The sequence below is a fragment of the Crocodylus siamensis genome, chromosome 2, assembly GCF_052110815.1.
Source record: "Crocodylus siamensis isolate JL-2025a chromosome 2, ASM5211081v1, whole genome shotgun sequence".
NCBI lineage: Eukaryota > Metazoa > Chordata > Crocodylia > Crocodylidae > Crocodylus > Crocodylus siamensis.
In genome coordinates, this window is record NC_143396.1 from 135464710 (window position 1) to 135491878 (window position 27169).

Below are 27169 nucleotides of genomic sequence, written 5' to 3' on the forward strand. Positions count from 1 at the left end.
GGACTAGATTGGATGCACTCCAAGACAGGTGCTAAACAGCATCCTGTCAGGGTACAGGGTGCTTGGATCCAAAGTGAGTTAAGACAACCTACTGCTCACTTAAATCCAGCCAGCTTTGGCTCAGCTGGGATAAATCAGTGTTGTTCGTACTGCTTGCTAATAGCAAATGTGTTATGTTAAAAGCCATCATTATGCAGAATTTAAAGTTGTACCACTGCAAGCATGAGCTTTTTTCCATACTGTTGAATATTCTTGGTATGTGCTTCTTGATTGGTAGAGGTCAATTATCACTCAAGTATTCATAATACTATTCCCATTAGGTCTGTGTAACATATAGTTTAATGCTATTACACAGGCCAACAGTGATGCAAATTAACATGAAAAGTCCAAGCTAAACAAAGAATGTGTTCTGATTGTTTTGACAGATATCTCCTTTGAGTAAAGATGATGCTGGGGAATATGAGTGTCATGCATCAAACTCAAAGGGAGAAGCTACAGCCTCTGCAAAAATCACTGTTGTTGATGCCCTACATGAAATACCTATAACGAAAGGTGGGTGTTGTTTGAAGGTGCAGAATTTTTTTTGTTCTCATTGGGTGTTTATACACACTTCTTGTCCTGCAATACGCTGGAGATCTGCCACTTCGGAGCAAACTCAGGTTTGCTCTACACATGAGCCAATGCACATATACAAATGCATGCAATACAGTGCAAAGTGGCAAAAATGCATGCTAGCGTGTAGAAAATGGCAGTGGTGCACTTTTGAACTAAAACAACTTCCGTGTGTTTTAGTTCAAAAGTGCACCACCACTTTCTCAGTGCTGACATACATTTCGCCCAAAGGGGCGGAGCATTTTCCAAGTGGGTTTAGTCCCTTCACAAAGTAAAAAGACACTGAAAAGGCTGCATTTATGTTTTCTGCAGGAGTTTAGTATTAGAAATAGCAGGAACATCAAATCCAACCTTACTTGGTTTCCATATAGGACTTTTTGCAGATCTTAACTGTTTAAACTCTCATAATAGAGGCTGCAGTGGAGTTGAATCTTTAAGATAAGTGGGGGGAAGAGAGGGGAGGGAGTACATTGAGTAATGGAAAGTAAGATTTAGAACATAACTAAAAGTACATTCCCATCCCCAATAGCTTAAATATGGGCTTTTTCTAACTAATTCCAGTAGTTCTCCAGTTAGCATGCTAAATCAAAGAAGACCTACAGTTTGGGGTTTTTTTCCCTTTAGAATTGTATGAGAGGGCTTCAAAAAACACTTTCAAAAACTGCACAATGCTGTTTTACCAATAGATTTAATCCCAATAGCCTTGCTCCTCCTCTTTGCCAGGCCTTATCACTGTTGCACACACCAGTTATTTCATTGAGTTTCTGAATCTCAGTTCACCCAAATGAAGTGGCCCTGAGCAGCTGGAAGATGTGTTTAAAAAAAAAAAAAAAAAGAGAAGTTCCCAGCAGTGGAACAAGAGAATAAAACAAGTCCCAGTGTCAATTATGTACTGAAGAGGTTCAAGTCAAATATTAACATAACTTACATACTTTGGCTAAAGAGGCTGGTTTTTAGCCACAGTGCATGTCCCCTGTTGTGAATGTTAAAACACACGCTAAGGGCATGTGCGCTCAATTTTTCACTCTTAAAGAAGTACAGAATTGCAAACACTCATGCAGGTCAAGGATGTGATAAGCATTTACTTCTTTTTGAGGGAAATGCTACTGCTAGATTATGGCCTCAAAGCAGACACTGGGCATTTTAATTTCTCCTCACATAACATGCCAAAAATACGGCAACCCCTTACCTTGTAAGTAGAAAGAACTTAAAACAGGAGCAAAAAATATTTCATTATGTTAGCAATAAGCTATGAGCTGACAACATCTACAAATACTGAAAAGGAAGTAAATAAGGGCTATTGACTTTGACAGGGTATCTGATAGTTCATGACCAATAACACCCAAGTAGTCTAAATGCCCAAATACTTAAGTCATTGGGAAATATTCTAATAATCTCAACAATGAGTTACTTCCCCATTTAAGTCTATCAGTCCAATATCAATAGTAGTGCCTTTATTCTCTTGTAATTATGACACAGCATAACTGTTGTTTCTCTTTTTGCAGCTGATGGTGCAGAGCTGTGACACAGAGGACTGTATCATTGATGCACAGTTTACGTTAGCATTTTGGAAAGCTGCAGTCACTAGGCTTTTCCAGCCCAATAATCAGTTCCCTGTCCCCATTCATTCAGCCTTCTAATATTGTTTTGCTTTCACACTTTTTGCAAACATACAAATAAACAGGATTCACAATGGACTACAAATCTTTTTATTTCTATTTACAAAAAGTAAAGCTCAACATCATTAAACAAGGCATTAGGAAATACAAACCAGGCTCTCACACAAAACATGCACCATTTTAAAACATTTTGGATGCTGAACGTCAAGTACATTAGAACAACAGCTTCCACGTATGCCATGTCAATTAAAACAAAACCTTTTGAAGGCTAAACACTCATCATACGAGGTGCAATACTCATTGACATTAGCTCTTGGAAGAGGAGTTTACAGGCATATGGCATTCGCACCAAGGAAATCTGGAAAGAAAATAAATAAGTTTACTATAGAGTAGTCAAGTGAAGACCAACTAACTGGGTAAATCATAATGTAGCAGGAACAATTTACAAATTATTGGTCCAGTGCTTCATACAAAGTTAAATTTGACCACTCTTCAGTGACAAATCTGAAACCTCAACTCTTCAAACTCCATGGCAAGAAGTGAAACACTCCTTTAAGTGTCTACAGAGTTCAGACTAATACAGGAACAGTGTTTGTAATTTATTTTTCAAGAGGTTAAAATCTATCGAGTAAGAAATCTCCTATCTTACATTCTTAAGATAGTTTAATTTGGTATATTGCTGAAAATTAAGCTCTGTTTAACAGCTGCAAGAAAAAACAGGCAAGGTAAACAACTGTCTAAAATTTATGCTTAAGTACAAGATTTCATATTTAAAATTCAAAGCTTGTGATTATTTTTTAAGAACCACCGTGTTATAAAACTTAATTGTCTCCATAAACATTTAACAAGAAGGAAATATGAGTATACACAAATGTTGCCTTATCAACTACATTAAAATGTAGTTAAGATTTTCTGCATGCAACTCATTAGTAGCAACAAAAGCAATAGCTTGCACTTCAGAAGTCAGCAGTATATACAAAAATAACTGCCTTCAATAATTTTACTCATCTGTTCCATCACTCCGTTAAGAAAATAGCTCTAAATAATAACAAAGCACATTAATTTAGATTTACAAGAGCAGTATGTAAGTAACTCCAACCAGAAATTAGCACCTTAAATATGACATTTATGTAAGTTATTTCCTCATAACCCAAACTTAATAGGCTGCTCTGAATGGATATAGCAGAGTGGCCAACCAATAGAATTAACGTTCTTCCTGAGTTTTACTGTATCAGTTATTTTTCTCCAAGAAGCTGAGATTTAGTTCTCTTTTAGGTAAGTTATATGAAAACAACAACCCCTGCTCAGCGCAACATTGGCTGGAAATTTCATTTAAGGATTTTATAAACAGTCAGAACTCCCTAGGACAGAGGGAAGCATCCAAGTCAACTGAAACTCGTGGACTGCCCCATCATTATTTAAACAAGCCTGCATTTATTGCACATTTAACTGTTACTCTGTCTTCTACCCCACCAATCACCGTATTTTTTTTAAACATTTGCTCAACTGCTAGCAATCTTAGCAGATGAAATCCATACATACCTGTGTTTTATTACGACATCCCCTGCACTCATAGGTGTGCGTCCTGGTGTTGGCTATTGCCATTATTCCACAGAGATTGCAAACATGAACTTGGTATGGATCTGAAGCTTCAAACAACCTCTCTCTCAAAAACTGAGCTGCTCCATGAGCAATCTGACAATCACGCTCCATTTCTCCAAAACGAAGGCCACCATCACTGTGGGGGGGGGAAGTGATAGGACATTTTGCCATGAAGTTAAAAAGCAGAGCTTCCAGTTACAAATACAGCAACCATTCAGTAGATAAACATCTACAGTGTAATAGGCAGTTAGTGGGGGGAAATGTACTCAGAAAGTTAGGCATATATCACCTTCTCTCCAAGACTACTGGGGGGACATCAAGAGGCATTTATAAACTGCTGAGGCCCCCAGCCACATGGCTAAAAAAAGACTTCTTAAACAGATGTCAGCAGTGCTCAGGCAATCATCAGCCAAAGCATAACTCCACATTGATATTCTGTTACAAATGACTTAAGTCATGCCATACTTGTCCAAACTCAAGTACACCAAAATCTGATTTACACAGACAGCTACTCGATAAGCCAATTAAGTCATAGGTGCACAGCTGACACAGCCAATTTCCTCCCATCTGAGCAACACAGACATGTGACTTTGTGGAAGCTAATCAAATCAAAACCCAATAAATATTCTTACCGTGATCTACCTTCCATGGGCTGTCTGTTAAGAATCTGAATTGGCCCTCTGGCACGAGAATGGATTTTATCATCTACCATATGTTTCAGCCGCTGGTAGTAAGTAGGACCAATGAAGATTTGTGATGTGATTTTGCGACCAGTGAAACCATTATAAAGAACCTGAAAGCAAGCATAAGCAGAACTACTGAAGCATATGTTTAACTATACATACTAAGAACAAAATTTATCAAAAGGAATGAAAGATGCAGAATTGGCATTTTGAGCATTATACCTCGTTTCCTCTCAGATGATAGCCATAATCTGATAACAAATTGGAAATCTTCTGCACATTGACAGCATCATTAAAAGGTGTAGCATCACCAATTTCTCCCTTGTTTGCTGATACCTATGGGAGGAAAAAACAGGAAACTTTACAGAGATCTTTGCTCACGTTATGTGTACCTAAAGTGATCAAACTGGACACAAAACTACTTGAAAAGGCAAACTTTTCACTGTTGAAATACAAGGACTCAATGCTCAGAACAGTATCTAACTTAACTTTAAAGTTACGTATATGTTTATATAAAAACAAAAAAAGGTTTGCAGATACAGTTTTTAAAAATACTCCCATTAACCTAACTGCTACCCATTTTTGTTTCATGGGTAAAGGAACATCCACAGGACTTCTTAGGGTTAGTTATACTTGTAAAGTGGTTCTGTAAATAAAAGCCACAAAGAACTACTATGAAAAAGCACACTATTTTAACCCACTGAATTTGCCACCAGGGTGTTCCCTGAAGACATTACTATATTTTTGGTTTTATACTGGGAACTCAACCAGCATCCTTTGAAGCATTAACAAACAACAAGGACCACAAGCTTTTCCAAGAGATAAAGGAAATTTAGTTGAGGTTCCTCATATTTTACTTCATGCAGCAAATCATTCTCCTTACCTTCCCTTGAAGGCATTCAATCAAGTGACCAATTGTCATACGAGAAGGAATGGCATGGGGGTTGATGATGATGTCAGGTGTGATACCTTCACACGTGAAAGGCATATCCTAAAGTAGAAGAGAATGGTACTCAGTACCCCTAGTTTTTCAACAAATGCTGTTCAGACTGAATATATCTAAGATGTGTATTTAAGAAATGCATACAGATTGAAGGAGCATGTGTTTGGAAGGATGTAAAATTCAAACTAAATTTTAAAGCTCTATGTTAAGGATAAGTAACCACAAGCAATTCACTCTTGCAAGGAGGGCCCAGTGTAAAAATCAAAAATACAAGTACAGGAGTGGAAAAAAAAAGTCACTACCTCTTGTCTATACTGGATACCACAGGTTCCTTTCTGACCATGTCTACTAGCAAATTTATCACCAATTTGCGGGATTCTAACAGAACGCACCTAGAGGTGATGAAAGACAGCAATTCAATAACAAAAAGACCCACAAGGAAAAAAAGTGTTAGCCAGAAGACATGCAGACCAGCACTTACCCTAATTTTGCAAAACTTGTATCCTTCCTGATTGAGAGTAACCATGACCTGATCTACAATACCAGTCTCACTAGTTCGTAGGAAAGTGCTACAGTCTCTTTTTGTGAAACGTCTGTTAGTGCTTTCCAGTTCATCTTCATTCTCTGGCAGAGTTACTGTTTTGCCTATGATGACGTCATCTCCTGACACACGTACACCAGGTGCTATCAAACCATCATCATCTAATTTGTCATAGATGGCATGCCTCATACCTGAAGAAAGACAACTAAATTCAGATTGCACCACCCTTCAAAACAGTTCCACACAAGAGTAAGTATTGTGTTCTCAGACTAGCAGACTTCACATTTGTATTTTGTCCCAGCCTCTAGTGTTGTGAACTCATAACATGTTATCAACTGTAGACTTCAATATAGATGCTCTGGAAGTACTCAAAACATACCAGTTGATAAAAAACACACACTGTGCTGAGAAATTTCATCCATTTTATTCTTTTTGGTGCAATAAAGGGTCAAATAATGTTAACAAACAACTCTACCTAGTGAAGTCCGAGTACTAATCACAGCCTTTTCTATCTGTCAGCATGTCTTACCCTGGCAAGTTTCACGTGTAGGTTTTTCAAAAACTTCTTCTTGGTCAAAGCCTTTCTTGGACTCTTGTTCTTTGTATGACCGATAAAACACAGACCTGAAATAAAGTTTTATAAAGAATCTTGAGTACTGAGACCAGCACTGCTTTTTCAAGTTGTGTAATCTCAACAGCACCAGAACCACACGCAAGTCTCACAAGACCATACAACCAAAGTTACCAATAATGACGCACAAAGCAAGAAAGAATGCTTTGGTCCCAAGCATCAACTTGCTATTGATAAACCACACCTCTCCAGGGGTTACTGATTAATGCAGAACCCTACAATGACTTCTATAATCTTTTCCCAGGTGGTGCCAAGCTGCCTACAAGTATGTGCTGGCCCCTGGGACCTCAGCATTCCCTATATACACCTTTAAAAAAAAAGCCCCTGTTATTCCTATAGATCAGTGGTTTTCAACCCATCATTTGGCGGCCTCAAAAATTTTAAATGAAGGTATGGACACCTCTGAATTGTAAGTGTGGGTATTCACATACTTCTGATTGATCACAGTCATCTTTCACAGACCCCTTAACTCTGCAGACCCTGAGGGGTCTGCAGGTCACACGTTGAAGAACTACTGCAACAGATCACAACCACCTTGATAACAAGTCAAGGTGCATCTCTTTCCTTGCCTTTTACTCGCAAGTGGCAAGGGCATGGGCTGTGCCTTTATTTATATGTTTCAGAGACACCAAGCACACAAGTGCTACTGTAACAAATGTACGCTCCCAATCTTATCTTCAAAGATGTCATTCGTATTTGGCAAGGGTTCAGCTAGCGCCAGCACGTGCCAGAGTGCGACACAAAGGCATTTTGCTGGCCATGTGCGGTTCAAGACTGACAGTAGGGAAGAAGCTTAAGCTGCACTGCCACAACATGGATCAGGCCCATCACAGTTCCCCCACCATCTGCCTCTTGGCATGCCAACATCTTCCAAGTAGAGGTTGGGTTTTTTGGCACTATGCCCAAAATTATTGCCAACTCCTGGTCTATGGGTACTAGACCCACTCATCACCTCTTCCCCCTCGATCCTTCCTGCCTCCTACCTGCTCTACCACATTCCTGTTCCTGCTAGGGCACTACATGGATTCCCTTTTCCCCCCACTTCCCTGCCAGACTGCATCTCACCCCGGCACTAAACAATAACTAGTTTGATAACCAGTTATCACTGCACTTAAATGGATTTAACCAGGGGTGGTCAAAATGCAACCCATGGGCCAGATGTGGCCTGCCAGGCCATTCTATCCAGCCTGCGGGGCCCCTAAAAAATTTAGAAAATTAATATTTATCTGCCCCTGGCTGCCTGTCATGTGGCCCTCAATCGCTTGCCCAAACTCAGTAAGCAACCTTCCACCTGAAGTAATTGCCCACCCCTGAGTTAAACAGTTAATTGTTTAACCTTTTACATCCCTAAAAGTTATGTCATTTTTAACCACGTGGAAGAGTAGCCAGTCAAGAATGTGCATCAGTTAGTACGTTACAAGATGTAGTTGCATGTACCCTTAGCAAAAGTGAGTTAAATAACTGACTTTAATGCTAAATGAAACAACATTAAAGCTACTACAATTTCACTGAAGCAGCATGCAGATGCAAGTTATAGCACAGAAAGCTTATACTCCTATCAATTATTATATTGGTCTATAACTGATGTTGCTTGTCTGAAAACTTGGTTTAAACAATCCTCCATACAGGCCTGTAACTGAATTATATCATGAAGTCATAATGGCTAGAATCAAAGCAGTCAAATCCAAATTATCTTGCATTTAAATGCACTTATAAGAAGATTCAAATACAGTGGGTACATCTACATGAAACACTAACTGCATAGTAGCGTGCTGGGCAAAGCCAGTGCTAATATGCTACTGCGCAGTAGGATTAAGCTACTGTACAGTTACCATCTGAAAAACCCCATGTGCCAGTGCTACTGAACAACAGTGCATGTTACTGCGCATTGATTTAGCAGCAACTGCAGCACATTAATGAATGTGTAGACATACCCAGAGAATAAGAGTAGGAAAAAGGCTGGTTGGGAAAGCATGTCATTGAAGAACATCCCTGTTTATTTACTGAGGTTATTTTTGCATCTTGTGGTAGTTTTAACATTGGAAAAGTCTTTTTAGGGAAAAAAGGGTTACTGTGCATTTTGAATAGGCTATCACCCCTTTTTGGCAGTATGTCAAAAAGTACAACTCTGCCCTTTAACAGTAAACATGTGTCCAGAGGCTTTGGAAAGATATGCACATCTGTTACATAGCCGAATAAAAACGGTGAAAAAAAAAAAAAAAACAACTGGTCTTCAATTTAGGAAAATCAAATAGAGAAATTTTCTACAGTTCAAAGTTATACCTGAAAAACCCTCTATCAACAGCTGATCGATTCATAATGACTGAGTCTTCTTGATTATATCCAGTGTACGAGGCAATAGCCACAATGGAGTTGATACCTGTAAATACATTAGGACAATTAGGACCCGCAGACCATACAGGAATAATTTCTTCACTCAAGATTAGTTGCATTCCACAGATTTACAATGCTTTCCCAGTTATTAAGGAAAAGCTTCATGACAAATGCACAAAACAAGATTTGATATTGAATAGATGCAAACTTAAGTACACAGCAAATTAGAGCCTTCATCGATACAACAGTGACCCCTTGTGGATGATCTAGCAAATACCAATATAAAACATCCTTCTCAAGAGCTGATTGTTTCTGGTTTGATTTTGTTCAAGATGCTGTACACCTGGTCTTCAGCATCTATGCTACTACCTCATTAGTACTGCCTTCAAGTTTATGGTAACTAAAGACAGTATGAATCACCAGAAGTTATACTGAAGCCTTTAAATAGTGTTATTCTTGTAAATTTTATGTTTTAGGTCTACCTAACATTATACAACATACCTGCTGGCAGCTCTCTAAATCGCAAGTACTCCATAGAACGTGTAGTCACAAGTGGTTTTTGAGGATAATATAGTACATGGGCTAGCGTATCCATACGAACGTGAAAATTTGTGATATAAACTCCCATTGCCTGTTTACCCATAGCAGACTGGTATGTGTTCCTAGGAGACTATAAAGGACAAGAAAAGTAGTAGTAAAAATATACCCATTAAAAACTCTTCATGGACATACATGTCTGCGTGTGCAATAGGTACCTTTAATTTCTATTTCTAGTATATTACACCAATTATTATTTATTCTACTTAATTTCAAAACCAAGACAACCAAAACAGTGGTGTTACTAACCTGGTTGTGATCTGGAAAAGGAATAATGGATGCACATACTCCCAGTATCATGGATGGGTGAATTTCACAGTGGGTGTAAGTTGAACAATATGCAACTCCTTTCTCTTGTAAATCATCCGGAGTCATTGCCAGCATCACAGTTTCTTCTTCCAGAGTATCAATGTATTCTACTACACCACTGGCCACAAGATCCTGCCAACTAAACAATCAAGTTACACTGATGTTCAATACCTTAAATCCCAAATACAGTGCAATACAGATTTCACTGGCACCATCAAAAAACAAGACTTATTTGAGAAGTTATACTACTGGCTCTGGTTTAAATAATAAATCACAGTGCCTTGCAAAAAGCAACATGCTGCAGAAAGAATACTCTGCAGAGTCCTCCAGTTTGACCCAAAAGAGGTTACAGCTTCAACTAGTTTCTTTCAAACTTCTCAAAGCTTGTTTGAAAACCAGAGGTGCTTACCTCTCTTCTTGTATTTCTGGAGATTTCCTACCTGTAGTTGTTATACTCCCGTTCTTTCAGTTGGTCAATATGCCTCTTCTTCAACAGCAACTTCTGCTTTTCCACAATTAAAAGCGGCCGGCAGATTCTGCCGGCATCAGTATAGATACGAATTTCTCGCTCTCTAATATCCCGAATCATGGAGACCTATGGGAGCAAGATGCAAAACAATGGGTATACACAGTGGAGCCTTTCAATAAACCATGCAATGGGTAAAAGTCAAAAGCACATGCAAGTGGGATTTCTTACAAAAATGTTCTCCAAACTGGAAGCCTTTCTGCTTTTGTCAAGCAATGGAGTTTAAGGTCACGGTATCAGGGGTCCAACATGAAAAAGGGCACTTTTTTTAAGCTGATCCCTCCTTAAAATGTGAACTGGCTTCCCAATCACTAAGAATTTCTGATACATGTATTTGACACCTTCAAAAAGGGTATCATGCCTATTATGCACCATTTTTGCAGCCAGAACTTCAGAATTAACGTGGAAATTTTACCTCTGACACAATGATGTCCATCTGACGACGCAGTTTTCTCAGTGTATTCATAAGCTGTTCTGGATCTTTGTGTATTCCTACCCAGCAGCCATTAACAAATATCTTGGTGGCACTATGAAATAAAAAAGCCGAAGGATACTTAGAAAAGCTCTTTTTGGATGAAAAGTTTAATTTAGAAACCCAAATTCATACATACTCTGCAATGGCTGCTGGAGAGATTTCTTCCAGATTTTCCATACTCCATTCTTCTAAAAATTCCAGAATTGGGGATGGCTGAGACCCCACAGAAATGTAAGCCATAAGGGCTAAATTTTTCACAAGTCCTACTGCATGGCCCTAAACAAAGAGAATGTTTTTTGTTTTTCAAGCCAACATGTCTTCAAAAAAAAAAAAAAAAAAAAAAAAGATCGGAGTTTCCAAAAACCTTATACAAAGAAGTTCTAGTGGACTTGTAACTAGGAGTGCACCAATAAAGATTTTTTTGGCCAATATTAACCAGCCATATCTGCCAATACCAATTTGACTGCCCGTATGCAGCCACACAGCTTGGAAAGCAGCAACCAGCTGTTAAGTCTTGTGGGGGGGAAATCAAGGCCCCCTCCCCCACAGCGAGGGAGGGAACAGGGCTGGGGCAGGCAATGCCCAGCCAGGGTGGGATGGGGCAGGGGACAGAGCCATAGGTGGCTCCCACTACTACATGCACCCCTGGGGGCTGTGTGCCCCCCTGGATCTGTGCATGGGGCAAGGGTGGGCTGGCTACATCCACCCCAAAATTCACTGTAGCTCCCCTCCTACTGCTGCTGCCACCCACCCCAAACACAGCCCCAGCCCAGCCCTCCTGCCAGGAAGAGGCCAGAGCAGTCCCAAGCCCCAACCCACCCTTGCCCCACACACAAATCCAGGGGGCACATGCTCCCTATGCCTCCCCCAGTGGTGCATGCAGCAGCCAGAACTTCTCCTCCGCTCTAGGCCCCTCACACCCCCTGGACAAGCTGCCCAAGGCTCCATCCTACACCCCTGCCCCAGCCAAGCAGCACCTGCCCCTGTCCCACTCCCCTCCTTCACTGTGGGGGGCCTTGATCTGCCCCCCGACCAAGCCCCTTCCTCCCACAAACTTACTGGCCGGACACTGCTCTCCAAGCTGCCGCGCTACATTCCTGGTCATGCACATGCTGCAGCTGCGCATATGCATGCGGCATACATCAGTGATATTATTGGCCACAATAATGTCAATTTTCCTTTCATCGGTGCCAATACAATATGAACTGCTATATCGGTGCACCTCTACTTGCAACTACTTTATTACAAATTCTTATGATGTCACTACAGATTATCCATAATATATGAAATCTTAAAAAAACATTAAAAATAACTCAAGTGATCTATCACAAGAAAACTAGCTATTAAATGACATACACAAATGAAAGCAAATATACTTTATATTAGTTTGAATGACGTTACCTCTGGTGTCTCAGCAGGGCACACCATTCCCCACAGCGTGTTGTGTAGTTGCCTGGGCTTTGCTAATTTACCGTCTCTGCCAATAGGAGAATTCAAGCGTCGCAAGTGGGAAAGTGTGGATGCAAAGGTCAGGCGATTTAACACCTGCATACAATAGTGAGTTGTTAAAAATCAGACACCCAAGCAGTATTCTTCATTTCCAAACTCATCTCTAATTACTCTGCCTTATCCATTACTGAATGACTATTGAAACAATGGGTTGACTGCTATTTAAACTGACAGCCATCTTTATCTTTATGCCTTTCAAAGAAAAAATGAAAGACAGAGGGCAAGTCTTTCAGCTCATCATACTCATTTCAGGTCAGGGTTTACACTTTTGCTGGTATTATTGCTTAGAAATCTAAGTTTTTACATTTTCATACCAGCACAAACCCTATAGTATAGGAGGAGTTACCCCAGCCTAGACAACACCTGCCTAACTACATTACCTGAGATACTCCTGCTCGGGCCTGGTGAGCTTTCTTTTGATCACCCCAATTTCCAGTTGCTAATGAATACTTCAGACCATCTGAAATGATCCTGGTTTTAATTGCCAGTTCCAAGTTGAAATCTTTTCCTCTGTCAATAAATTTTTGTGCATATATCCGCACCTCTTTCAGTAAGTTCTTAAACATTCTGTTAAAGAAACAACCAGAAAATGTAATTGTAGCAACCAATACTACAGCAGTTCAATAGCATATTTACTCAAATCCAAAATAAAGTTTTTTCCCCCCCATTCAACATGGGGAGCCTCCTCTTGGATTTGAGTACAAGCTGGGGGAGCCAAGTAGCTGCTGTGGGTTAGACTCCAGCTCTGACCTGCAGCCTCTGCACACCCCCTGGTCCCATAGCTACAGGTTGTGAGGGGAAATACTGGGGGCATGCAGGTACCATGCAGGGGGGAGGGAGTGTCAGGACACAGGCACCAGGGGGCAAGGAGTAGGGGATTAAGCCACCTATATCCCATTGCCTGCCCACTTCCCTCCCCACTTCCCACCACCTGCCTCACTGCAGCAGCAAGGGGAACAAATCTAAGATGACTTCCAAAAATTAGATTCTATACATGGACAAATTTAACAAATTTATGTTTTCCATGTACAGAATCTCATTACTGAGGGGTCTTCTTAAATTCAAAGTCATCTTGCATTCAAGTAAATACAGTATTATAAAAAAAAGTTAGCTTAGAAAAATATTCTAAAGAATGCCTCAAAATAGAATACAGGAAAATAAGGCAAATCCTGCTTAGCCAGATTCTTAAAAAGGATTCAAGTTTTTTATATGGATAACAGATGCTGTCTGGTTACTGTAGACAACATAAATAGAAATCTCAACCCTCATGTTTCAGGGCATATGGCAATCAAGATGTGCCTTCTGCTGAGATCTTTCATATGCAAGGTTTACTCCGTAAGTGTCCCTCCAAAGAAACTTCTTGCACCTTCTGAGGAATCTGTTACCTTGCCTCAGTCAATTGTTCGCATCTGCCTTGACAAACCAATGGTTTGCTCTAGTCTGGGCAATTTTTATGCTTCCAATAATTATTATATGAGATTAAAAACCCCCACAAAAATGCTTTTTCAGTATTAGGATACTCTTAAATACAAAGAAGGAATTTGTTTGGTTTACCCTCTGAACAAAAAAGCTAACAAAGGCCCAGCAAGATCCAGTCTTTTGTTGCCATAATGATCTCTGTCATCAAGTTCTCTTCTGCCCAGAGCTGCCAGTAATAATCTATGAACCATGTACCTAATAAAAATAAAGATGTTTTAATTAGGCAGACATTCATCACCAAGAACAGTTGTTTTATCAAACACAAAAAAGACCATATGCTATAATTTTCAATTCCAGACCAAATGACCTACTACAGTTCTAAATTTAATAAACACAAGCCCTAAAAATCCATGCTAGTTTAGATAATTACAGCTAAAATTAGAATTAAAAAAACCTCTGCACCTTGACCTAGACAACCAGTATACTGGCCCAAATAAACTGAGCATAGCTGCACATGAGCACAGAATAAAGTCTCTTGGGTTAGGGACTCCTCTTCCACACCAATATGCAGGGAACAAGATGGCAGCACCCAAATAGTTTTAAGATATTCAAATATACTACATGGTCTTTTGGTAATCCTCTGCATAAGTAGTACACTGTCAATCCAAAAAAAGTGAAGCATCTACCTCTTTTATCACTAATACCAGAAGCAGATTTTCACTACTTGTGTCATTTATGTTTTACTCGCTTATTAGCTTGAAATGTGTAGTTGAACCAAAGGACACTGGTAAGGATCTACTGCCACAAGTTTGGAACTGCAAACGTACAGAAGAATCTGTCAACCAGTTCTTGTATTTCATAAATATGTAAACTAAACTTTGAACCAATCTGAGTTGCCCATGTTCCTTTCAGTTGGGTGACAGAACGTTTAAGACAAACTGACATACCCCAGAAAATAGGCCTTTTTCGTTTCACAGAAGTCACTGACGCCAACATGTGGAAGCATTTCTTTCTGTAAGACTTCTTTTGCATACTTAATTCTTTTCTCTTTGGTAACACCGGGCTTTGCACCTCTTGAGCCAATGAAATTTAATGCAACATTCTGTTCCTGGATGACAAATGCTTCGTCCAAGGAAGGTTTGACCTAAAAGCACACAAATCAGTAAAACCATGAAGCATCCATTGATGGTTCAAAGTGTCAATTACATAAGCACAGTTTGTGAATTCTATTCAGAGATTTTTAGCTCTGAAGCAAGCTCAAATACAACTTCTAAATATTTTTCAGTTTTAACTATAGCATTATGACACCTTTCTTTGGGGAGCGGGGACAGCAAGTTATTCATATATTCAAGAGTAAGACCTCAATACATTGCTATGTCCACAGAATAATTTTGGTCACAAGAAAAAATGTTAAATTCCACTGGTAAAGGGAAGATGTTTTAATGTAACAAAGCTGTACTGGCTTAAGTGAGGGGTGAGAAACTGTGGCCCCAGGCCAGATCCAGACTACAGGATTCCTCATGGGCTGGACACTGCACCACCCTGGGGGAAGTACAGCAGGCATCTTCAAGTCAGTTGGTCACTTGTCATGGCAGGAGCATATGAACAGTGGTAGGCCAGGCACACACAGGGCAACTCAGGGCTGCTTTACACAGCTTGTGCGTGCTCCCTGCCACCGATGCCCATATCTACTAGGCCCCCAGGGCTCTGGATTCTGAAGCAGGCCATACCCACCAACAGCCATGCCCCCAAAAGTTTCTGGCCTGCCAATAGCTTGGCAGGCCAGATAAAGCAACTTCACAAGCCAGATCCAGCCCATTAGCTACCCTGACAAGAGTCACTATAAACATTAGCCTCTCTTATGATACTTCTAGCACAATCAATGACGGAACTTTAAAAGCAATGTTTTCATTACTGAATTTAAGTATAGCTTTTCAGTCGTCTTCATAACTGAAAGAGGCACATATAGATTTTCACCTGTCACAAAGATACCTAGACTACTCCATACTTCAAAATACACATGGAGTTTGTAGCTGTTTCACCTTAAAGCAGGAGTTTAGCCACTGATTTCAGACTAAGTGAAGATAAGCCAGGTCTCTTCTAGTCTCCAACAAGTGCTTTGTTCGCTTACATAAGCACCAGAATTGTTTTTGGCAGATAACTGATTTTACCCAATATAATAAAAGAAAAAACAAGTAAGGTCCAAACAGTAAAAGTCCAGGTGTGAACAAGACATTGTTACCACAGTAAAAGGACTCACACTTCAAACAAACATACTTTAATGTTAAGTGATCCCACATCTATTTCATTATGTAATGTACATTACCATTTCCATCATCTCAGGATCTTCAAAATCATAAATGATGTGCTCTAAAATGTCTCTGTCAGATACAAAACCTAATGCACGGAAGACAATGATAATGGGCACTTCCTGCTTGATATAGGGTAATGTTGCAACAATGCGCTGACCTATAGCACTCTTCTTAGCACCCTAAATGGTAGAAAAAAAACAGATCAACCTTGAATACATTTATCATGAAAATCTTAAAACTTTTTCTGTCATTTCAAATGATTCACTTATTCATGCTAATCTTAAAATGATGCTGAGAATGCCTTCCCTTATGCCCATTGAACACTGGTTAGGGAACTCATTTGAGGGGAGGAAATTCCAGGCTCGTATCCCTTCTCCACCTGATCTAGAACGCAGGTTTGAACTGAGGTCTCTCCCACTTCCTAGGAACAGTGCCCTAACCAAGCTGGAGTATCAAAAGGAATACAGGACTGGAAGAACCTCCTAGGTTCAAGTCAAGCTGCTTATCACAGCTCCACTTAAAAATCCAGCTTCCTTTTTTTGCCTCCTACTATTGAAAAGAAGTTGCAGAATTTCATTTCTCTGATAAAAAAAACCTTCTAATTTCCAGCATAAACTGAATTGTGGCCTGTTTACACATACTTGCACCCAAGCAAACATTTTTCTTTTGCCTTAGTAGCTGTTCTCCCTTATGCTGACCCATTATGCATTTACAAAAAACAATCATGTTTTCCCACCTCAACCTTCATTTTGCTTTTTATTAGATAGGTAACTCAACTCCCTTGATCATCCTTCTCTCTCCTTGCCCAATTTGTAACATACTTCGGTATTTGTTTGTGGGCAAGAGACACTCTGCAGCATGCTGATTATGGCATCTTCCTGTCCTTAATTAGGTCTCTCATCTCAGGTAGGCATTCCATTAACTAAGCTACAGCTACTGGGGCATCATCTCAGTTCTGCATATGGCACCCAAGTCCCCTTAGGGATCTAGTCATTATCTTTTTTTAAAGAAAGCTTCCAAAACCCAAAATGTAAATTTGTCTGTGTACAAGCAAAGTGTCACTAGATTCTCCACAGATTCCTGTTTCAGACTAACCTGAAATAATTCCCCTTCCACCTCACCATACCCTTCTTTCATCTATCTGGCAACTGAATTCAGTATTTTTCCAACTATTCCTAATGCAAAACCCATTCATTTGAACTTTTAGTAACTTGTTGTCAGATAAGGGTTGGTGGGTGTCAATATGTTACATCCAACACAATTTTTGCAAAACCCAAATGTAAACAGCACGAGCTATTACACAGTAAAAATAACTCCTAAAAACTGTGAGAAAATATAAGCCCAAGCAACAAAAAAAGTTATTAAACTGTTGGTTATGCATACCTGCCCACCTCTGGCCAGCATGCTAACCCATATTGTACTTGTTGGTCGAGAAGAATTCTCTAGACAGGATCTACACTCTCCCGTGTAAGCATATTTTGAGTCTTTTTTTGCAAACACATACACTGTGTTCGTAGCCATTTTCTCTTGAGCAATCAGAACCTATATGGAAAACAAAATGCTAGTAAGTAACCAAAGAAAAATTATGCTTAATTACCAGCCCTAACAGTGAAATTAGATTATTTTTGTCATCACACAAGAAGGAAAAGTTCTGCAAACCAAAATTATATCCACGACAACAGCTGTATGGGGTCTTCAGGGGATCTGCACAGGTGCAGAGAAAACAAAACTGACAATAACTGATGGATGAGACAGAAAGGAACAGATCCTCCTGTAAGTTGGTTCTTCAGAGCTGGAGCAAATAACTTTTTCCATCACTAAAGCAGATGCATAAAACTAAACAACAAGGAAGTTAGTTGGCCACCTTCTGAAGCAGACTCACCTCCATCAAAAAGGGGGTGGAAAAAAAAAGAGAAAAAAGCACAAGGCCCGGATCCAGTTGTGCAGGCACATGCAGTTTGTGGTGCCGCAAGCTGCACATGTTGCATGTTAATTGTGCACGGTGCTGCTAATTTGCAGTGCTGGGGCAAAATTTGCACACCAGGATTTCCTGGTAGCAAAATAAAAAAAAAAAAAAAATAAAAGAAACTATGGAAGAAAAGTGGTGCAAAGCATGCCAAATGGCATGCGCTAGAACAAATGCAGAAACAGGGAGGCAGGCAGCCCATCTCTGCCTGCTGCAGAGCCCCTGTGCTGCAGCACTCTGCTCGTCAGCTGGCTGGGTTGCACTGTGCCTCAAGACAGGAGACCAGGCAGCCCTAGGCTGGCTCCTCCCCCATCTTGAGGCACACTATGCCCCAACCAGCTGTTCTGTGGCTAATTGGGGTACAGGGTGCCTCAACATGGTGGCTCCACATGTCTCAGTGTGGGGGCTCTGCAGCAGAGCCCGTGCTGAGGCATGCAGAGACACACTACACCCCAGCCAGCCAGGAAGCAGCTAGCTGGAGCACAAGGTGCCACACCACAGGGGCTTCACAGCATATAGGGACAAGAGAGGACGCAGCCCTGGGTTGCCTGCTCTCCCATCTCTATGTGCCACCCCCTGACTGGCTGAGGCACAGGGTGCCTCACTATGGTTGTGCACTGCAACAAAAAGTAGCAGCACAAAATTTTTGCTGCTGTAAGCACACACCCCTGCTTGTGTGTGCATGGCCAAGATATTCAGTAGTATTCCAGGTAAAAGAGTTTCAAAAACTGATGGCAGAGAGGAACGGGTCTTGTAGCAGACAAAAATGGTGGATCAGCAGGACTTCATGAGGGTCTACAGAAGTAAATAAGAGTTCAGGGATTTTTACAGGAGAATAAAACCTCTACACTACAGCTGGAGTACACTGAGAGAAAAATGTTTATGCCTAGAGCAGAAGCCCCTTCAGTATACAATACCAATTTATTTTTTTCCCCACTCAAACTTTTCATGCAAAATATTATTCTTTACCTTTTCTGATCCATTAATAATGAAGTAGCCACCAGGGTCAAGAGGACATTCATTCAACTCACAAAGATCACGATCAGTCAAGCCATTCAATAAGCAGTATGTTGAACGCAACATAATGGGAATTTTTCCAATAAATGTTTTCTGATGCTGTGTCTGTAACTGGTCCTCTCCTTCTTTAATAACTGTTTTAGTTATGTCCACATACAAGGGGGCAGAATACCTATTAAAAAGAAATTTTAGTGTTTCCACACCAAGATTACATAATCTAGAACAGTGGTTCTCAACTACTCTATACTCAAGGCACCCCTCCATAACTTTTCTGAATTTAGCAGCACACCATTTCAAAAAAAAATTTCACTCAGGTTTCTGACTGCAGAAAAATAATCTAGCAATTTTTCTGTTGCAACAAACTCAGGAAGGCCACAACAGGTCAGGTTATATTTGACGCTATGAAATGCTATTTGAAATTCCTGGTATTATTGCATGAATTGTCTAGATGTCTGCATAACCATCAGTTGTAATACTGCACAGCACACCACAGCACCCAAGTGCTCTGTCAGCTCAGTTGAGAATCACTGCTCTAAAAAGGATTAAACAAGGAATTGATAAAAAGTTATTCCAAATACTCACTGTTAGTGTTATGTACTCTCATGAATTTGAAACATCTTTTGTATTTAAAAATATCTTGAGCTAGATTTTAGGTAAGACAGCAATTCCTAGATTTACAGAATATGCTTAAAATTCAAAAAAAAAAAAAAAAAAAAAAATCAATAAGAGACAGACACAATATCTATCATCTGGCAAGTCATTTTCTCTTACGTAAGGTTTCTCAGTCTGGCTTCATTGGGCATCATGGGTGAAGGTGCACCATCTCTTTCCCAGTGCGTAGGTTTGGAGAGGTAAATCTGTTCAAACTTCAGAAGATATCGGGGCTGAAAAATAAAACAATCTGAATCAGTATGGTAAGCCACATTACAAGTGCAGGAGCTCAAGAGTTCATTTAATACACATACAATATGGAAGCACTTCACACTCGGAAGAACTAGTGCTTCTAAATCATGATACACAAAGTTACAGTTTTAACAGCTCCTTAGCCTCAGTAACACAAAGATGTAGGGCACACTCATAGCTGGGATTAACGGGGAACTCTGGACAGGTTTATTTATAGGGAAAGATTCAACATAGTTTGCCTTAACCATGATTCAGTTATTGGGAGGAAGGGAAATCCAGGTAAAAAGACATAACCACCAACAAATAAACTGAAGAGTTAAAATAGTAAAAGGATCTGGCATAAGAGGTTATTTACTCAAACTAATAGGATAACAAAAGGGAAAAATGAGGAAGCAAAAGAGATGTTTTCTGACAATTTAATACATTTAAACATGCATTAGTGTCAGAACTGATGGGGGCAGAGATATTTATGAATGATAAACTGACAAATCACAGGAAAAACAGTGTGGGAAACAATCCTACACTAGTTTGGGTTGAGAACACTAATGGGAGAAAAGCAGGCTTGGCCTAAAAGTAGGGATGCAAAAGGTTAAACATTTAAACAAAAAGTATATTTATACCACTAATGCATTACTGGTTAATGTTTAGTGCAGGGTGCAGTCTGGCAGAGAAGGGAAGTGGTACCTGGTGCCTCAGGAACACGAAGGTGGCAGGACAGGCAGAGGGGAGGGAAACTAGTACCCAAAGCTAGTCTGCTCCCTCCCTCCCTGCATGCTGGGATAGATCCTGGCTTGCTGCTGCTGCCTGTGGCTTCACATAGGCTGTGTTGTCTGGCAGGGATTACCTCCGCCTCCTCCCCTCCCTGTCAAAGGCCCTGGGGAGTGGCTCCCAGCAGCAGCCGTGTTCCTGCGCTACTCTGGACAGATGGCTGCAGTCCCATGGCAAGGTGGGGTGGCACAGAGCAGGCACTGACCCAGGGCTCTGCACTCCACAGCCACGACTAGGTATGCTGTTGGTTAACCATTTAAGCTATATCATTGAAGGAGGTTAAAAAGATTTTTTTTAATCAATATTTATATCCCTACCTAAGGAGGTCATCTGCATCTCTAGATTCTGCTTATGGATTGGTATACATTTGCTAAATGATATATTTTACTGCCTGGTACTGTATAATGAAGAAGTCACATAATTAAATTTGTGGAAACAAAATCATTTCCTAAAGAGTATCAATGTTTATTGGGCCAGAAAGGAAACAAAGTTTAAAAATCTGAGCTGAGGCACACAGTATCGTGAATTCTACCACTGCTTGACCAGCTGCAAAAAATTCCAAATCAAAAGCAAGATTCCTGGGAGTCCTCAACACCACAAAGCCAGTAACATTCTAATCATACTTGTATTCTTCTTCTAAGGCTTACCGCTTCAGCATCTGAGGACACTACATACTATCAAGTTTGGACAAAAATTTGAAACACCTTAACATCTTGCAGGCAAGGACAGCGACACATTAGGAGCGTGGTCAGAGTGACAAAACTCCAAGGGGTTTCCTCTATGCAGCAGCATCCTCTTCCAATTTCCTCCCCATATAAATCCCTCATATGAACTATCCTACCTATTTAGTACTAAGATATAGCAAAGTTCCTTGGCAAGATAAACTGGGGGGGGGAAGAGATGACAAAATACAGCTTTCAAAAAGATGTAAGCTGTTCTTCATGCCTAAAGTAACAACTCTCCTTATTTGTTTGCCCATGCCAAAGTCAGATGTGTATTCAACTGACCTGGGAATACAGACAAGGCAGAAAAGACACCATTCCAAAAATATGTTAAGTACTGTATTTAAAATCATAAGCTGTTCAGTTTTCACATTGTGACCTTGTTTCAGAAATGATTTAACAGTTTCTAAGTCTGTTAAATGCAAAAATCTATTAAACAACAGAATGTAATGATTCTTTTAAATGTATATCTTGTTCACATCGATTTTCTATAGCTGAGCAGTAGCAAATTTATGAATGAAGAAGATTTATATATTCCAATTCTTACTAATTGATACAATTTTCCTTTTGGAAAAAGGTATCTGTATAACATACATCCCAATCGTATTTAAAAGCTTTGCTTTCCACAGAAGTCTTCACCTGTTACTCTGAATGAAATTATGAGAAAATACAAGTCTTTCAGCAATTAAAATTTTTTTGAAAATCATTCTACTCAGTTTTATTTTAAACTTCATAGAAATAAGATCCTGAAGCAATACATTCCTTTCCCCTCAACTGAGAGTCATGTTTCTCAAATTAAGCTCCAGTCATTCAAGGACAATATCATCAACCTCCACATTAAGTTAGGCAATGGTTGCTTGGATTAATTTAGCTTTGATTAGTCAACTAATTCTTCAAGATGTTCCGTGTACAGACTTCACTCATGGTGAACATACAACTAGCCACAAAAAATTGTTAGATGCGACATTTACTGCATACCCTCAAGAGCATCACTCTTCAGACACAAAGATTGGGCTAATGATCACCACTCAGCTTCTTTCTGGATTAGAATGCAGAAAACAAGGACTCCAAGCTTTAGAGGATTTTCATGTACAAGACATCCCAAAGAATGAGTTACTGAAGAAAAAGTTGTTTTGTACAAGCGTCCATGTGGCCCCGTTGCCAGACACACATTTTTTGAATTACACTAGGGGCAGCAGAAAGGACTAATTCAGGGGGTGGCAACGTTTTTGAGCAGAGTGCCAAAAACACCCACAACCTGGACTTGCAAGATGTTGGCATGCCGGAGCAGACAGCAGGGGAACCATGAAGGACCTAATCCTTATTGTGGCAGTGCGGCCCCAGCTGATCTTCCCTGTCGCACATCCCGAGGCATGCATACACCTGCCACCTGCAACTAGCTGCATCTGGCTCCACAGACCCTGGTGCAGCTGCCTGCAGCCTCCTGGCTGCCTGCCAAAGCCAACCCAGATTCTGGTGAGGCCCTTGCCACCTGCCACAGAGCCACCATCTGCTGCAAGCAGTTGGAAGGAGGCTGCAAGCAGCTGCATGGGGGTCCACAGAGCCCTAGCCCAGCTTGGTGCTGGTGGTGGATGCATGTGTGCCTTGGGGCTGACAGCAGGGATGGGATTGAGGCTGCGCTGCCACAACAAGGATCTGGCCTCTCATGGCTCCCCCACCATTTGCCCAGAGGTGTGCATGCCAACCAAAATGGCTTCACATGCCACACACATGCCTGGGGTTGCCTACCCCTGGTCTAAGTGGAGCATTTTGAAACTCGGTAATGACTTTCAGATGCCAGGAAGTGAAGGCTGATGTACTTCCTGGCAGTGGATTCACTGACACACAGAAATTGGTTATGCAAGTCAAGCATAACAAACCAACACAAAGGATCACTGTGAGGAATCTGGTGAGATGTGGTGAGCAATACTGACTAGGTATAATCCCCCTTTCTTTTCCGATACCACGCCCTAATTCCATTTTTAAAGTGGTATTGTATTTACATATGAATATACCCACCTAACTGTGGGTATTTTTTCCTGAGAAACAAAACTGCACTCCTTGGGCATCACTAGAACTTGCAGGGGGTTGGACCAGATGATCTCCTGAGGTCCTTTCCAACCCTAATTTTCTGATTCTATAACTTTTCTGTAACAGTACACAGGGCAAAATGTACATGCAGAGGAGCCCAGCCACTTGCCTTTGGTAGAAAACCCAAAGGCTATTTAGTTCCACAGGCTTAAAACTAGGACTGCCCTTCTACATATTACAGCTTACTCTGCTACATCAGAAAGTGCTTTGGCAGCATTCTATGGCAGATTTCCAATAGGTGAAATATTTAAGGCAGTTAACAGTGGCTCAATTTAAACGTCACTAACTAGCCTCTAGTGTCAGCTTTCTAGGTCAAACACTTAGCTTGATTTGCCAGTTCTAAAGTCTTTACTTAAATGAGCTTTTAGCTACCACGAGTGGGATCCACATGTACACATACAAAACCTCTTGATATCTGTTTTAACATCCTTTGCAACACCTAACTCAAACTGACTTTGGCAATTTGTAATTTATCCCTATAGCACTTAACCTTTAAGAGAAAACCTTCTTTACTAATTAGATCTTGTTTCTGTTCCTCATAGGCTTTCTACTCACAGGGGAAATTGAGATGCACCTCACCTAAGAGGAAAAAGAAAGTTTGATTGGCTTGCTTGATTTAGCAAAATAACAGTCCGATTCCCATTCAGCCTTCATCTAAAAATACTAAACTAAAGGATAATGTTGGCACAGGAACACACAGGCATGAATTATCCATGAATAAGTGTAGGCTGTTAATTAGAAGGTTCCTAACCAACAGAATATCGAGATTCTGGACCAGCCTTTCAACCTTGCGTTCGACTACTTGCTCATTCCGATTGTCCTCTGTCAATAACGCATTTCCTTGCAATTGTATGACCTTGCAGTAACGGAGATCCTGCTGCTACAGTCATTTAACTGTATTCTTGGTCTTGTGATTGAAGAAAAAAAAAGTAGTGGGACACAGTAACTTTCCAAGTGGCAGGAGACTTTATGCACTGCAGAAATACACAGTTAAAAGATTAAACAGAACTGGTAGTTCCATTCTTGTGAAACAAGAGTAATATCAGCTTATTGAGGTAAATACCATTTTAGTCAGTACACCTGAAAAGTGATTTGACTCTACAAGGTTTCCTCTTACCGGCTCTTCCACTTCTCCTGTAGCATGCTGCGCTTCAGCTTGCAGATCAATAGGCGGTGCATCTTCAACAATTCTCTGTACAGACATCTGGATGAACTCATCAAAAGAATCCAGCTGCTGTCGGACCAAGCCCTTCTCATCAAAGTAGGAGCTTAGGGAAAAAACAATGTACATTCAGTTACTGAACAAGACTTATTATTTTTTAAAATAAAATGATACTTTGGAAGCCATGTTTAAAAATCCATAGAATATGTACGGTCTTCAAAACCAATCACTGAAATATGAAATGAATTGGTTTGTTTTCTTCTCCTAACAGAATATTCAAATATGGCCCTTCCAAAAGGAATTGCCATGACACAGGATAGGATCTAATGCGTAAACTAAGTGTATCCTAAGGAAAAAAAATGCACTGAGTTCCCACAACTACTTTCCCCATTAACCAGACACAAAGGCTTGCAAAACAACTAATCTTTGGGAATTTACAGGTAAAGCAGCTGTGTACCACTTTTCATCTGGTCTTATATTTTTAAAGTGACAGCATTTATGATTCTAGACACACAGTTTTGGAATTTCCATCCAATTCCAGATTCAATGCATCACATCAGAAGGTATATAACTACTACCAAAATGCCTTATTATGTTTCAGAGAGTTACCTAATAACAATCCAGCATGCTTCTTGCCACAAGTCAGGAGTGATTTCATCATCGTCTTCATCATATTGCATATCTGACAAGAAAGCAAAACCCTGAACTCAGACTAAGAACTATCATGTAACCATGCACTGGATATCCATTAGCAGAAAAATAACTTATTTACATACAGCTTTCCAATGAGCTTAGTACAACAGGCAAGGCTACATTGCACTGTATTTCAAGTAAAATACAGAAATCTTTATTTGTCCATGGGTCCTTAACAGAGAAGAGGAAAAGGCAGGGGCAGCAGTGAAGGGCACAACCCTGCACTGCTGCCCACACTGCTCCCATACACACACGGGAAGGGTGGCAGGGCAGTGGGGAGCTGGGAGCAGGCAGCTTTCTGCACCTCCCGTTGTGCCCTGCTGGGTTTCAAAGCTGGAGGGCAGCACAGCAGGGAGCACTGCTGGTATGTGCTGCCTCCCTGGAGCCCAGGGCCAGGTCTGGGGGGCAGCTGGGGCTGGGGCCAAGAGGCTACAAACAACTGCTGACCTCCCGGCCTGGCCCTGGCCGCAGCTGTCTCCCAGCCCCAGGTTCTGGGACAGTAGCAGGTACTAGCACTAGCACTGGGGCCGGGGCCAGGGAGGCAGTAGCTGTTTGTAGCCTCCCAGCTGCAGGTGGCCACAGCTCTGGGTAGCTGCTGATAGCCACGAAGCCTGGGCTGCTCCCAGCAGGGCTTGCAGCATGCATGTTGGGAGCAGCCCAGGCTCCCAGCTGGCAGCAGCTACCCAGAGCCGGAGCCAGCTGCAGCCAGAAGGCTGCAAGCAGCTGCTGCCTCCCTAGCCCCATGAGGCATGCTGGCATTAAAACATTAAGTTTTAATTTACTTTGCTTCTTACAGTTAAGCAACAGTTCTCATTACTCTCAATATCCTCTGAATACAACCTACACCCCTGGAATATTCTTAACAGCACTTCAAAGTTGTGCAGCTCTGGGTACAGTGAATACCAGTAAAGGCAAATACCAGTAAATAAGTTGGTCTGAACTCAATACAAAGACTGAGGGAAGGGGCTGGAGGCTCCCTGCTTCCAACAGCTAGGATGCCACTTCAGGGGCTCACTTCCAAAAAAAACTCTGCAAGCCCTGGCAACCCACTCAACATCACCAACTCTCCACCTTTTGGCCTTTCTTCTGATGCCACAGCCCCTCAGAAAACACCGGCTCCTTGCTGCCACTGGTTCTTGACCAAGGAAAAAACACTAGGCCGGTCCTGTGTGGCCCCGACTTGCAGGAGCACCCCCCACCCCCGGGTGGCTTTGGATAGTGGGGAGCCCCTACTGCATCTGGCACACTACATGTGTCAGCTCCCTGAAGCTAAGCAGGTACAGCTCTGCTCTACTCCTGCTTGGGAGGCTGCCCTTTGACAGCCTTGAAGGTGCAGGAGGTCGAACCTCCCCCCCAAAGTCGCCGCGTCCTGCACAGGTTTGCGGGCGCACGATGGGCGGAGGGGAGGGGCGCAAAGCGAACCCACGTTCTCTTCCCCGCCCCGGAATGGAACAGGCCTCCCCCAGCTAAGGCAGGAGTGGGCCCTGGTGTTCCCCCGGCCCGCGGCGCGGCGCTGCGCACTCACCCTCGTCTGCGTCGTACATGGCGGCGATTGAGGCGAGCGGACAGCTCAGAACAAGACCGGGAAAGAAAGCAGCGGCACGCCACCAGCTCCAGAAACAGCAGAGCAGCGAACGGGCCGGGCGCGCTAGGGCTGCGCCGAGTCCTCGGTCACTGTTTCGCGGGTTACGTTACGTCCTTGCGTCACTTCCGGGTCGGTACTACGGCTGCGCAA

General features: G+C 41.4%; 2 protein-coding genes across 2 annotated transcripts in view; one reads left to right on the top strand and one right to left on the bottom strand.

Moving 5' to 3' along the window:
- The window catches only part of IGFBP7 (insulin like growth factor binding protein 7), a 39152-nt gene extending 36843 nt beyond the window's left edge, over window positions 1–2309 (top strand). The window contains exons 4-5 of the mRNA XM_090036875.1: window positions 426–552; window positions 2118–2309. Coding sequence (XP_089893001.1) covers window positions 426–552; window positions 2118–2137 — 147 coding nt within the window. The 3' untranslated portion in view covers window positions 2138–2309. The remainder of the gene's footprint in view (window positions 1–425; window positions 553–2117) is intronic.
- POLR2B (RNA polymerase II subunit B) lies at window positions 2299–27124 on the bottom strand. Its single transcript, XM_090036873.1, has 25 exons — window positions 26960–27124; window positions 25351–25423; window positions 24697–24847; window positions 19867–19979; window positions 19048–19267; window positions 17496–17654; window positions 16127–16291; window positions 14748–14944; window positions 13936–14055; window positions 12762–12948; window positions 12274–12417; window positions 11009–11148; window positions 10813–10924; window positions 10312–10466; window positions 9812–10010; window positions 9467–9635; window positions 8915–9011; window positions 6530–6624; window positions 5941–6191; window positions 5762–5851; window positions 5400–5507; window positions 4739–4852; window positions 4466–4626; window positions 3774–3969; window positions 2299–2589 (listed from the first exon to the last, which is right to left on the bottom strand). Exons 1-25 carry the CDS (start codon window positions 26976–26978, stop codon window positions 2500–2502), a joined length of 3525 nt encoding a protein of 1174 aa, XP_089892999.1. The 5' UTR covers window positions 26979–27124; the 3' UTR covers window positions 2299–2499.
- Between the last annotated feature and the right edge of the window lie 45 nt (window positions 27125–27169).